We start from the raw sequence: 14,187 nt of genomic DNA on the forward strand, positions 1-14,187 counted from the left end.
AGAACCTTTCTTCGAGAGCGACCTTCAGTACAATTTGACTTCTCTAACCAGAGGGCTTTCAAGCACTCCTTTCTATCAGCAGCCCCTTCTCAGGCCAGCCTGGATACCAAGAAATCACTGCAGAAGAACCAAAGGGCATCATCTAGGTTTCCTGGCTGATCTTGACCCTGAAAATTGTCCTAAGGAGATGGGTTGAGTTTGGGCATCAGGTTGTTTGTGAAGGAATTATGGATGCCTTGAAGGAGAACAATGGGGGTTTCTGGTAGACAGGGAAGATGGGAGATGTAGTCCAAGCTCATCTGAAGAGTTGAGGGCTGGCTGAGTTGAGGGAACCTTGTCTTCCAGGTTCAGCTTGTTGGTGAGAACCTCTTGAAAACTTTCTGCCTGGCGACGTTTCATTGGAACATACCTTTGAAAAAGATTTGGACTTGTTACTCACAGTTCTCTCTCTTCTTTTTGTTGTTTTCACCCAGATAGAAGAAAAATCTCATCCTAATCATGGCAGGAATGCTAAAACGGAAACATGATGAATTGGAAGATGATGTTTCATACATCTCTTCTTCATCATCATCATCTCCTTTCTCATCTTCCTCAGCTTTGTCAGGTTGGGAATCTGACGAAGAAATCTCTCAAGGAGGCATCAAGCCCACTGTGGCCTTAAACATGGATTTCACCCGTAAGTATCATGTTTCTTTATTTTTATTTTTTATTTTTGTGAGAATGAACCAGGCTCAACCCACTGTTGAGGCTCTGCAACTGTATTCACAACCACAAGTCTTCAATTTTGAAGCCAGACAATCTTCCTTCAGTAGCTTTTGAATGCCTAATTTTGCAAAACATTCAAATAGCTATGGGCTAGGTGGCCTTTTGACATCTGTCACACATTGTGTGCAATACAGGTTAATTGTCACGCATTGTGCAATACAGGTTAATTGTCACGCATTGTGCAAGACAGGTAAAATGAACACTTCATTTACTTACTGTTCAATTCTGGTGAGATAACACTAAAAAAGTGATGGGACAAATTTTCACACTTGCATTGCAGCACCCCTCCATAGTCATGTGATCAAAATTCGGATGCTTGACAACTGGTTCATATTTATGACGGTCGCAATGTCCTGGGATCCTGTGATGACATTTTGCAGCTTTCTGACAAGCAAAGTCAAAGGGGAAGCCAGATTCACTTAACAACCATGTTACTAACTTAATGATGGCAGTGATTCACTTAATAACTGTGGCAAGAAAAGGTTGTAAAATGGGGCAATGTTCATTTAACACCTGTCTCACTCAACAACAGAAATTTTGAACTCAATTGTGGTTGTGAGTCGAGGACTATCTCTGTGTGTGTTGGGTTTAGGAGTTGTAAACAGCTGTCAGAAATAGTGACAGGAAAGGAGCAATAATATTAATATGGAGAAGGTTTAGCAGCATTGCAAGGATTGGATTGACATAACATACTTTCACAGCCGACTTTGGGATATCTTTGTACAAGCAAATGATTTGAATCAGAAGACGAATTTTAAAAAAATCAAAAATAAAAGTTTTCAATTCTGGTGAGATTGCTCCCCTTTGATTAATTTTTTGAAAAGCTCCTAAGGGGAAGTAGTAAAAGTAAAGGTTCCCCTCGCACATACGTGCTTGAGTCATTCCTGACTCTAGGGGGTGGTGCTCATCTCCGTTTGAAAGCCGAAGAGCCAGCACTGTCTGAAGACGTCTCCGTGGTCATGTGGCCGGCATGACTAAATGCCAAAGACTCATGGAACGCTGTTACCTTCCCACCAAAGGTGGTTCCTATTTTTCTACTTGCATTTTTACAAAATTATGTTGCTAAGTGAGAAATTTGTAAAATGAGCTTTGCCCCATTTAATGATCTTTTTTTTTTTTTTGGCACAATTGTTAAGTGAATCACTGTAGCTGTCAAGTTGGTAACACGGTTGTTAAATGAAGCTGGCTTCCCCCTTGATTTTGCTTGTCTGAAGGTCACAAAATGGGATCACATGACCCAGGGAGACTGCAAGCATTGTAAATGTGAACCAGTTGCCAAGCTTCTGAATTTTGGTCCTATTACTATGGAGATGCCACAATGGTCACAAGTGAAAAATGGCCATAAATCACTTTTTTTCAGTGGCGCTATGACTTCAAACAGTTACTAAATGAACTGTTGTAAGTCAAGGAATTCTGATCTCAGCTGACCAGTTTGGCTTTGAGAGCATCCCTTGCTGTAAGAGGTTTGCAGAGATTGCAAGGAATGGTCACTATATCACTGCATTTTTAATTCTTGACCACAGATTCTTTGGTTGCTGTTCGCCTCATAGCTCTTCCTTTTTCTCTCCAGAAGCTCAGTTCTCATTATTTAATATCTGGAAGCACATTTTAAGTAAATGGATTCCAGATCGATCTAGCTCAATGTCTATTATGAATGCACCCAGATTGGTTTGACCCCAATGCATCTCTCTTTAATTCAATCCTGCAAATTGCCAGCTTAAGGCTAGCCAGGTTTTGCAAAGCCCAGAGTTGCAAACCACAAAGTTTTCGTCCCTAATAAATTATTAAGGAGAGGACAGTACTTCATCCCATCACTTTGATGCTCAAAGTAGCACACACGTGGGTTTTGCGTGAAGGAGGAACTGTAAGAAAGGAATCTGAATGCCTTCTCAGTCACCCAAGTCAGGGTTGTCCCAAGGTTTTTTTTTCAAGAGGCGGCTGGGCTTCCTTTGTTTTTCCTTGAAGGCACTTCACTTCTCATCCAAGAAGCTTCCTCAGTTCTGACTGAATGGTGGGGAATGGGAGGATGTACACTCCTTGCAGACAACTGGTTGTTGGCCCTCTTTCTGAGAGTCGTTCAGGCCACTTGGAGGTTTATCTATGCCCTTAGAGTCGTCTGAATAGTGCAAATGAGTGTGGAACTTTTTTTGAAACTGCTGAAAAGACTGCGTCGTAAACAAGAGATATAGATGGTGTTGTACTCCTGCCCTTCTGTTGACATCTGGTTGTTCGATTTACATCCATTTACATTAAAGCCGTCTACATTAAATTTGAACAATGCTGGAGCACCCACAACTTATAGTACAGTATAGCCTTTTACTGTACAAAATAAATACAATGAAATTGGTTGTACAAGTTCTGGAAGCAAGGCCATTCCACTGGTCAATTTCCCCCACTTTCTCCTTAGTTCTAGTTCTCTCCTTGTTGAGTTTCCATCCACTGTTTCTTGTCCTGGCTTCTGGTGCTTCGGAGAATAGGTTGACCCCTTCTCCTTTGTGGCAGCCCCATAGATATTGCAATGCTGCTCTCATGGTCATCCCTGGTCTCAAGGCTGGAAGAAGGAGGAGGGGAGAAATATTCCCACCAAGAGTTCATCTTTGCATCCTCCTCTCCCTCATTCACCCTCACTCTGTCTTTTCCTTACTAGTCTGCTCGGCTTCTCCGTTTATTTTTTTCTGCTTTGCCTTGTCGTCTCTTTGATCCTTGATTTAAAAAAAAAGAAAAAGAAAAAATACGTAAATGTGCTTTAACCAAAAGGAGGGGAGGAAAGCCCTAATCCCAGCAATGAGATTAAAACATTTTCTAAAACCCATAAAAAAAAACCTGTTCCACAGGTTGCCTCTTTAAGATAAAAAGCTCAAGTGCCCAGTTTTTTTGCAGGGATCACCTGTGTGCAGAAGAGTATGGCAGCTGCTTTTCAAGGCAGATGCTGGGGAACAAGTCAAAGGTCTCACAGCAGCCTTGCTAGATGGGCTTGCATTCCTCTCTGTCTGCAGGGAAATAGTGAGGTGGGGATGGGGCTTTCCTTTTTTTAAAAGAAGAAAGCAGAGACCTTTTTTTGCTTCTGCCGATACCCTTCGTAATTCCTTGCGGATGGCAGAAAAGAGGCAGCCAATTCGGGCCTTTGAAGAACACTTACGAATATTTCACTGCGTGGTTGCAGGCCCACAAGTAGCTCATGCCGTGGGTGGAAGGTGAGGTGGGGAAGTTTTCTTGCAAACTCACCCCTACCTAAATAGCATCTGAGCTCAGTTCTGAAAGTGCACGTGCAGAGGGAAGGAAGAGGGGCCAGGCCTGGCTTCCGGCCAGAATAAAAGCCAGCTGAATATCGGGTGGCACATGCAGGAATAGCCGTGCCAGGGAAGGCACGTGGAGTGGAGGAGGAGAGTGGCTGGAAACGTGAGCACGGGTGATGCCAGGTTGGAGCCAGGCTAGCAGAGGGAAGGAAGCTTTAAGCTGCTCTTACCCAGTGTGGTGCCTTTCAATTAGACATCAACTTGAGCCCCAGACCCAAATTTGTAGCCAACTTCACAAGGCGATTGTGAAGATGAAGTGGAAGCTGTTTATAAACTAATAAGCTTATTATAAAAAAAAATGACAGCTGTTTATAAAATAAACACATAAATGGAAGCTGTTTGAAAAAATGGTTTTTAATACAGTGTCTTAGACTTGCAGCCATTTGTTTAGTGATAATGGCATCGAATAAAGTGATTTATGGCTGTTTTTCACACCTGCGACCAATGGTCATGTGATCAAAATTTTGACATTTGGCAATGGGTTCATATTTATGACAATCGCAGTTTCCTGATATCGCCTGATCACCTTTTGGGGCCTCCTGACCAGCAAAGTCAATGGGGAAGCCAGATTCACTTAACAACTCTCTTATTAACTTAGCAATTGTGGTGATTCACTTAACAACTGTGCCAAGAAAGGTTGCAAAAGGGGGCAAAACTCACCTAGCCACTGTCTTGCTTAGCAACGGGAATGTTGGGCTCGGTGGTCGTAAGTCGAGGGCTGCTGGTGCATTTATAAAATTAATTTTATAAAACCTGAACACCTTGAATTGTTTATAAAAATAATAATAGGGATAGGATATTAAATAAACAAATGATAAATCAAGAAGAGACTTTGCTGTTTTGAAGGGGAAACTGTTTAGGATTAGTCTGATAAAACAGGCACCATCTTTCCCCGTATTTTGCTTTCATTGCCTGGGCCAGAATTTTTCCAAGATTTTAAAAAGATCCAGTTTTTTAAGTTAACTAGGTTAAGAACTTGGTGCTTTGTGGGTTTTTTTTTTCTGAGTTACTTTTTGTTGGAAAGGTTGCATTCCTGTTTTTTCTTAGTGTGGAATACACAACAAGTACGCATTCACATTCTTCAAAGGAATACAACTTATCTTGTAAATGGAAACAGTTTTAGCAGTATATTTTGTAGCAATTGAGTTGCCTGGTGGGTGCCTAGCCAGTTTTTTTGCCTGTGTAAATGGGATACATAGTTATTACTGATTTTTTTTTATTAGTATAGGTAGTCCTCGATTTGCAACCATAGCTAGGCCCACAATTTCAGTCCTAAGTTGTGACAGTCATAAAACAGGTCGCCATATTACTTTGTCCAATCTACAACCATTGTTTTCATGGTCATTAAGCAAATGCAGTGGTTGCAAAGGGAACACCGGAGTCTTTAAGTGAACATTGTGGTTGTTAAGCAAACCCATTCTTCCTCTGTCAGGTTTTTGGGTTTGTTTGTTTATTTTGCTAGAAACATAAATGCTGATTTCTGGCAAAAATGTCATAAATTGCAGTCATGTGACCAGTGGATGTGGCAAATACAGGGCAGTTGCTAAGCGACCAAATTTTTTTGGGGGGGGGTTTTCCTGTCATAAAGTCAAACAGTTGCTAAGTGATCGGTCATTAGTCAAGGACTACCTGTAATATCATATATCAAGAGTTGTGGTGGCGCAATGGTTAGAACAGTGTTTTTCAACCACTGTGCCGTGGCACACTAGTGTGCCGTGACATAGTGTAAGGTGTGCCATGGGAGAATTACTTTATATATAGTCAATATAGGCACAGAGTTAAATTTTTTTAACATTTTCTAATGGTGGTGTGCCTCGTGATTTTTTTCATGAAAAAAGTGTGCCTTTGCACAAAAAAGGTTGAAAAACACTGGGTTAGAATGCCAGTAGTTTGATTCCCTCAGTCCCTGAAGGTTGACTCAGCCTTCTATCCTTCCGAGGTCTATTAAATGAGGACCCAGATTTTTGGGGGTGATAGGCTAACCCTGCCTAGAGTGGGCTGTAAAGCACTGGGAAGCGATATATAAATCTAAGTGCTATTGCTATCATGGCTGTCTTTTAGTAGGAATGAAAAAGCAAGCTCCTAGTCCTCATTGATTTAGACACATATTTCTCAATCTCAGCAGAATTCCCTAGCTAGAATGCTGGCTGGGGAATTCTGGGAGTTGAAGTCCACGCATCTTAAAGGTGCTGAAATATTAATTTAGAGGGAAGTTGCACAAGGGGGGAAAAAGACATTTATCAAAAGAGCGATGGCAGTCAAAACTCAATTTCTTTCCTTCATTCTTCCTGCAGCAACCTCCATCCTGAAGAAAAGCAAGCGGCAGAAGCGGGCCAACGTCGAATTCGACCGGGTCACAGTTTTCTATTTCCCACGTCGCCAAGGATTCACCACCGTGCCTAGCTATGGGGGCTGCACTTTGGGGATGGCTAGGAAGCATGGATTCTCCCGGGAGTTCACCATCTCGGAGTTTGGCAAACAGCAGCAGATCGTCCGGAAAGAGAAGGCGAAGGACAGGCTGAAAGAAGAGAAGCTGCAAGCCCTTAAATCAAAAGTAAGAATTTTCTTCTTGGCAAGTGTCCCAGATGACTTGATATCTAACAAAATGAAATTCAAGGGTGAAAAGAGTAAGGTTCTTCATTTATGCAAGAAAAGCCAAATGCACAGATACAGTATAGGTGGTACCTTGCTCAGTAGTAGTAACTGTGAGGGGGATCTTGGAGTCTTAGTGGACAACCATTTAAATATGAGTCAGCCCCGTGTAGCAGTTGCCAAAAAAAAGCCAACACAGTTCTAGGCTGCATAAACAGGGATAGAATCAAGATCACGTGAAGGGTTAATACCACTTTATAAGGCCTTAGTCAGGCCACACTTGGAATACGGCATTCAGTTTTGATCGCCACGATGTAGAAAAGATGCAGAACTCTAGAAAGAGTGCAGAGAAGAGCAACAAAGATGATTAGGCTAAAATGGTTGCAGGAACTGGGTATGTCTAGTTTAATAGAAAGAAGGACTAGGGGAGACATGATAGCAGTCTTCCAATATCTCAGGGGTTGCCACAAAGAAGAGGGAGTCAAGCTATTCTCCAAGGCACCTGAGGGTAGGACAAGAAGCAATGGGTTGAAACTAATCAAGGAGAGAAGCAACTTAGAATTGAGGAGAAATTTCCTGACAGGGAGAACAATTAATCAGTGGAATAACTTGCCTCCAGAAGTTGTGAATGTCCCAACACTGGGAGTTTTAAAGAAGATGTTGGATAGCCATTTGTCTGAAGTGGTGAAGTGGTGAAGCAGGGGGTTGGACTAGAAGACCTCTAAGGTCCCTTCCAATTCTGCTATTCTATTCTATTCCGATTCAGTTCTTCATGTCATCGGTTGGAAGATTTTAGGGAACTCAAGTTGCTTGAGGCTCCCCCTTCTCTTGGCCCCAAAAGACAGATAAAAGCCACTTAGCTCTACAATTAGGGGCAGTGTGGGGACACTAACTCTCCTTGAAAGTTCTGATGGACTTGAGGAGAGTTGGAAAAATGTTTTGGATTCCTGGGGGAAAATTTTTGCTGCATGTTAGTTACTTTAAAAAAACATTTTTGCATTCTTTATAAAGTTTTCATTTATTTCTTAAATCTCAGAACAACCAACGCCCCCCCCCCTTTATTGAGGTAGTATTAATATGGTCCTGAAACCTAATTTTTCATTTCTCAGTGAGGAGAACAACGTTCTCGGGATGTTTGAGAAGTTTTTTTTGGAATTTTTTTCGGTGGTGGGGTGTTGTTGGGGTCTTTTTGTGCTGAAGCTGAGATTTGGAATGAGCAGAAGAGGCATGGTTCTCTGTTCCTTTCCATTTTTCTGCTTCCGTTCTAGCCTGGTTAAGCTTCTTAAAGCAGAAGTCTCCAGAAAAGCTGGCTGGGGAATTCTGGGAGTTGAAGTCAGCCAGGCTCAAATTTTGTGTCAGAGAAAGGGGATGGATCTCTGCCTAGAAAGTCTTGAACTCCCAAAGTAGCCTTTGCTTGCAGCCTTGCGGGACTGAGGGTCTTTTTTGTCTCGCTCTCCCCAATCCAGCTGACTATGAATGGTACGAAGGAGTCGGAGGAAGCCAAACGGCTGACCATAGACGACATCTCATTGGACGACATCGACATGAGCCATGTGGATCTGAACAACGGCCTCTTCCTCCAGCCGTACACCGCCAAGAAGAGGCGCGCCTTGCTCAAGTCCATGGGAGTCAAGAAGATCGACAGAGAGGAGAAGCGGCAGCTGCAAAGGATTCGCATTTCTCGGGAGAACTGTGGCTGTAACTGCCAGGGGTTTTGTGATGCTGAAACCTGCAGCTGCAGCTTGGCAGGAATTAAATGCCAGGTGGGTGTGGCTTCCTTTTAGCGAACCCAAAATGGCAAAAGGAATGTTAGCAGCAGAGATATCCTCTTTTGCTCCTGGTAGTTTTCCCCCAGTTTTTTCCCAATTGTGTAGGAACAGATTAGTTACATTAAGAGAAGCTAAAGAATTAGCTATCCTATGCAGAAGGGCCAAGGAAAAATGACATTTCCCCTCTGCCCCTGCTCTTTGTTTAAATGTGCAGCTTTATTTTATTCCCCTGCTGCAACTGGAGGTACTAAGCATAAATATTTTTCTCCAAACGTACTCAACCTTCCCACTAGTTTTCTATAGTGTATTTCAAGTTTAGTATTCCAACTGATTTAAAGATCACTTTCATTTTAATTCTTTTAACTTCTAAAAGTGGTTTTGGAACACTACTTGATTTCCTTCGAAAGTTAATAGTAAGTCTGGCAGTTCATTTCAATGTGTAAAATGAACCAATTCATGTTTATGTCTTGGCTGTGTGACATTGTTTCACCATTTCATTGTGGCTTCATTTGCAATTTGGTAATTTAGGCATATCTTAGAAATGAGAAATGAGATCTGCGGACTTTAAATAATCCCAAATCCCAAGATGTGAGGCAGAAATGATGGAACACAGAAATATACCTACACAAAATGAATAGAACAGAATTTCTTGAGGACTGATATTTAAAGCAGAGTGATGTGGATAATGACTCTTTTATTTAAAGTAGTCTGCTCCAATCTAGCTTCTTCCAAGTAGATTTGTCTTTAGTTCCCCAAAGCCAACAGATGTGCTGCATTTAAACTCCCAGAATTGCTGCCAGATAGACCCTAAATGGTACATCTGTTGAATTTTGGAAGTTCCGTCCATCAGAAGCAAATCTGATTGGATTTTATTTTATCATTGCACTTTTTCTTTCTTGACTTTTGTTTTTATTTGTAGTTTAACAGATTAACAGAGTTGGAAGGGACCCTGTGGGACATCTAGTCTAACCCCCTGCCCAAGCAGGAGATCCTACATCTTAACTTAAACACTAATAAAAACTTGGGGGGAGGGGGTGAGATTTGAGAAGGCAGAACTGGAGGAAAAAAAATGTCGGGGCTCATTCACTAAGAGATTTCTTTCAAAATGGATAAGAAAAAAATTTCCTAGGAAAGGCCTTATAATGAACCAATGTATTGATTTGACGTTGGACTCCTTTTGTTTTGAAGAGGACCTGCTGTTTAATTAAATTGCGCATGTGAATGCCCAACAATATACATATTCATGTGGATGCCTGGAACTCAGCACACTTTAAAAGTATTTTGGGCCAGGATTCTTGAAAAATTCAGCAACACTGGTGTGACTTCAGATCAAACAATGTAATGTGGTTCTGTCAGGAAATTATGCAACTGGTGTCCAAATGGAGTCAGAGAAGCTGATAAGATTAAGATAACCTTATTTTTTTTTTCTGTGAGAACACTGGCACACCTTAAAAATGAAATTATGTCACCTGCTCTCAAAGAACTTGCATTTTTACAGTAAATAAGAGAGATAAACAGGAGCATCTTGAGGTAAGTCAATAGAGCAGGAACATTGTGAGGTAAATTACAGAGAGCATACAGAGCATATGGGGAAAAAGGCGGGAAGCAAAGAACCTCCCCCTTTATTCTCACAGCAACCAATCGCAGCTCAGATTTCTTCATGCAGTTAACCAATTAGCTATAACTGTGGTGGCCGAGTGGTTAGAGTGCAGTACTGAAGGCTACTTCGGCTGACTGCCAGCTGACTGCACTTTGGCAGTTCGAATCTCACCGGCTCAGGGTTGACTCAGCCTTCCATCCTTCCGAGGTGGGTAAAATGAGGACCCAGATTGTTGTGGGGCAATATGCTGACTCTGTAAACCACTTAGAGAGGGCTGTAAAGCAGTATACAAGTCTAAGTGCGAGTGCTATAACTGGGTGTTCATGCAATGTATGACACCGTCCTCAGGGGGGCACAAGAGGCTTAGAGCAAACAATGCAGCTGATAACATCCAGATGTTTTATGTCCTGAGATACAATGGAGAATGGAATGGAAACATTGTGAGACTGATGCCAGGTGTTCCTTCTAAATGTTTGATCTCTCTTCCAACAGATGGATTACACCTCCTTTCCTTGCGGCTGCACCAGAGATGGCTGTGGGAATACAGAGGGGAGAGTTGAGTTCAACCAAAGTCGAGTGCATACGCATTTCATCCACACCATCATGAGACTGGAATTGGAAGAGAACCAAAAAAACGGCAACAGTAATCCTGAGCCTGAGCTATCCTTCCGGGACCATCTTCGCCCATTTGCCAACCAGGCTTCCTATGAAGAAAGGGACGTCACGCTGACGCCCGCCTTCAACTTCACCACCACCTTGGAGACCGTCAGCGAGAACAGCTGCAGCAGCAACATGACCGACTCATCGGCATCATCCAACCAGAGTGAGGATTTGGAAGAGTTGTTTGAAAGGAACGCCAAGTCACAGTCGGACATCGATGACAACGGCCTGGCTCGGATCCTCCACTTCAATGATTCGGATGGAGAAGAAGAAGACATCAGTAGTGTTGGCCACTGCCAGGATAATTTGAGTTCTTTCAACCCTTGCGATTTCTTCAGTGTGGATGTGGAGAACCATTGTGCCACCAACCCTGTTGAGGAGATCGGCTTCAGCAGTAGTTCTGGTTATTTAAGAAACGTCAGTGAATGCTTGGACGAGAACACCAATCAGGGGCCGAGCAGTGTCTTTGAGGAGATCCCCGCTGGACAGGATGAAGAAGAAGGTACCAGCTATTCCCCATCTTCCTTTGAAGAAGTGGACTCCAAGAACTACATGGATCTGAGTTTTTCCTCCGACTCTTTGGATGTTTTCCAGTCCTTTTCAGATTATAATCTGGGACCTCTGTATAACTCCCTGAAGGAGTACGAGAATGTGGACAACTTCACCGTTTTGCAACTGCAGGTGCCAAATCTGCCCACCTTGATTCAGCCTGCAGATCAGAACAATTGCTTTCTGGAGTCCTTGATCGGGTTGTCTGAATCCATCCCAGAAATCCCTGCACCTTTTTCAGACAACCAGCTTCTTGAAGATGCCATAAAATCATCTCTAGTGGAGACCATGAAGGTTTAAAAATTTTGTACTTTTTTGTTTGTTTGTGTGTGCCTGAAAGGAAAGGCTGGACAGTTCCACATTTCTTACGATGAATAAAACATTCCTTTTCTGTTAGGTGCTGGGAAGAAGATCTTCCTAAGCAGATAAATCAATATTATTTTTATTTTGGACACTTTGTGGAGAGAAAAAAAAAGTGCTAAAGTTTTTGTTTTGTTTGTTTTTTACTATTTGTGAAAACCTTTTGAGATCTTAATGGCATTTCTGGGGGTGGGGGTGGAAGGCGAATTTTGCAAATTCAAACATAATTTTCTTGCATTTTGTATGAGAAGGGGGGAGATGGGGAGACTTTGTAAGGAATATCACTTGTATATCTTTAAGTTTGTGGATTACTGACCCAGGCACCTTCTACAAAATATGCTGAAATATTTGTGGACAATTTTTCTGCAATTGCTTCATGAGAATTACAGAAGTGTATTTATTGTGCAAATGATTTTGCTATTGATGAAATGGGAAAACGTTTACAACCGGGGAAATAATTATGTTGTTTGCCTTATTTCTTTGCTCCCCTATTTATTGGAAAGGATCACCAATTTAAACAAGCTTCAACAAAGCATGGGATTTTATTTAAATTAGTTATAGATTGTGTTATATATATATATATTATGTACAATCATTTTCTTTTTGCATAATATATATTATTATTTATTTGTCACAGGCTTCTCAGTTAGGCTGTGGCCAGTTAAGGTGCTGAAAGGGAAAGAGATATTTGGCAGACCAGCCCTTGAGGATTTATTTTGCATTAGGTATCCCTTACTTCGTCTCCCCTTCGCCTCCTTTGGATTAAACACCAAGATGAAGACATCTTAAACTGCATCTTCTCCTTCCACCCTCCCTCCCTCCCTAATTTCTTCCTTCCTTCCCTCCCTAACTCCTCCCTCCCTCCCTCCCTCCCTCCCTCCTTTCCTCTCTTCCTCCCTCCTTGCAAGAATTAAGGAGGGGGGAGAGCGGAAAGGAAGGAAGCTTCCCTCCCACTCTCCCTAACCCCTCCCTCCCTCCTTCCCCCTCTTCCTCCCTCCTTGTAAGTATTAAGGAGGGAGGGAGGGCAGAAAGGAAGGAAGCTTCCCTCCCTAACTCCTCCCTCCCTCCATAACCCCTTGCAACAATGAAGAAGAGAATTAGGGAGGCAGGATTCCTTCCTGCTCTCCCCTCTCCCTCCCCTCTTTAATTCCTTCCTCCCTCCCTCTTTCCCTTCCTCACATATCTACACTATGGGTTTTGAAATCCTATTCCACAATCTTGGATTCCTCTAGGAAGAATTTAAGAATCTGGCCATGGGAGGGTGAGGGGAAAGGTCTCGGAAGGTTTAACAGGTCGCCCCCAAACATGCTTTTTGTCTCTTTCCCTTCTACCTTTTTTTCTGGTGATTCCTAACCTTGTTTTCCGGAGTGTATGGAATTGATTCCAAAGATGTTTTGCTTTGTTAATGCAGATGCAGCCTAGAGGTTTTGGATCTAAATTTGGAAAAATATATTATTTGCTACCTACTTCAAATATTTGGACAAAGTAGGGCACATGCAGTAAAGGGGGCTATTTTTGCTGGAGATCAGCAGAATTTTGAAATATTTGTGATGGATATAACTGCTGTGCAATTGTTTTGGAATCGTAGCCATTGCTTAGCAAAGAAATTGAGCCTTGAAAGGTGGGAATGGAAGCCTTCTAAATCTGTGTTTCTCAACACTTCAAGTTCCAGAATTTCCCAGCCAGCCATGGCTGGCTGCAGAATTCTGGGAATTGAAACTACACAGTGTAAAGTAGTTGAGAAGCACTGTTCTAAATGTTGCAATACAGCTGAAAGTGACTGCTGTCAGCAGCCTTTCAACTGCAGAGTTCATGCATTGTATTATGAAAGAGCAGCATCTTGCTACTATTTAAGGAGGGGGAAACACCCCCCCCCCCGATTTCTACAGTTTTGTACTTGATAAGACTGGTAGTTAAATACGACAAATTTATCAAACTCTAAACTATTAAGAGAGAGGAACAAAACCTATGAACTATTTAACAAAAAAGAGAGAGAGTTTACGTTGTGTTATAAATTATTGTTATTGTTATTTATTTAATTATCTAAGGATTTGGCCATGGAACCTTGATAGAAAATACCTTATTTGTCATTATGGATGCCCATCTAGTTTGGAGAGGTGTGAACATTTTACAGCCTTGTCAGGAGAATGAAGAAGAGAAACGTGTTACGTCTTTTTAGAAATTTTGGATATCTCTTGTGGGAGAGGACAAGGCAGAGATCCATCTAATTCCCAAGAAGCTGTAGTTCTCGTTGCTTGAATTGGGGTGACAGATTGGGATAGCCACAGACCAGTATTTGGAGGGCTCGGGAGTCCTCTTGCAACTTGATGATGGATGATAGTTTTAGTCTTCTAAAAGAACATGAAAACAGTCCTTGGCAGCAATCATGGCCACTTGTAGCTCTAATGTTCAGAGTTGGTTGGAAGTGGAGAAAAAACACTGGATTGTTGTTGTTTTTTTGCATTGGCCAAGCCAGGAGAACAAGATACTTTTTATAATAAGCCAATTTACATGAATTAGAATAAGAGGGAAGTATTGCATTATTGAAATTATGAGGGAAACCATCTAAATCAGCGTTTCTTAAACTTGAAAACTT

At 42.0% G+C, this 14,187-nt stretch overlaps 1 protein-coding gene across 4 annotated transcripts in view; it reads left to right on the forward strand.

The window, feature by feature from the left end:
- CSRNP1 (cysteine and serine rich nuclear protein 1) overlaps positions 1-13,557 on the forward strand; it is a 30,751-nt gene extending 17,194 nt beyond the window's left edge. For 2 of the 4 annotated variants that reach the window (XM_032236693.1, XM_032236694.1), the window contains 4 exons: positions 474-676; positions 6,356-6,615; positions 8,120-8,416; positions 10,515-13,557. In XM_032236693.1, coding sequence (XP_032092584.1) covers positions 499-676; positions 6,356-6,615; positions 8,120-8,416; positions 10,515-11,531 — 1,752 coding nt within the window. In that variant the 5' untranslated portion in view covers positions 474-498 and the 3' untranslated portion in view covers positions 11,532-13,557. The remainder of the gene's footprint in view (positions 1-473; positions 677-6,355; positions 6,616-8,119; positions 8,417-10,514) is intronic. The other 2 variants (XM_032236695.1, XM_032236696.1) reach the window with 1 other exon arrangement.
- The last annotated feature ends 630 nt before the right edge of the window (positions 13,558-14,187 follow it).

The sequence above is a fragment of the Thamnophis elegans genome, chromosome Z (assembly GCF_009769535.1).
Source record: "Thamnophis elegans isolate rThaEle1 chromosome Z, rThaEle1.pri, whole genome shotgun sequence".
Classification (NCBI taxonomy): domain Eukaryota; kingdom Metazoa; phylum Chordata; class Lepidosauria; order Squamata; family Colubridae; genus Thamnophis; species Thamnophis elegans.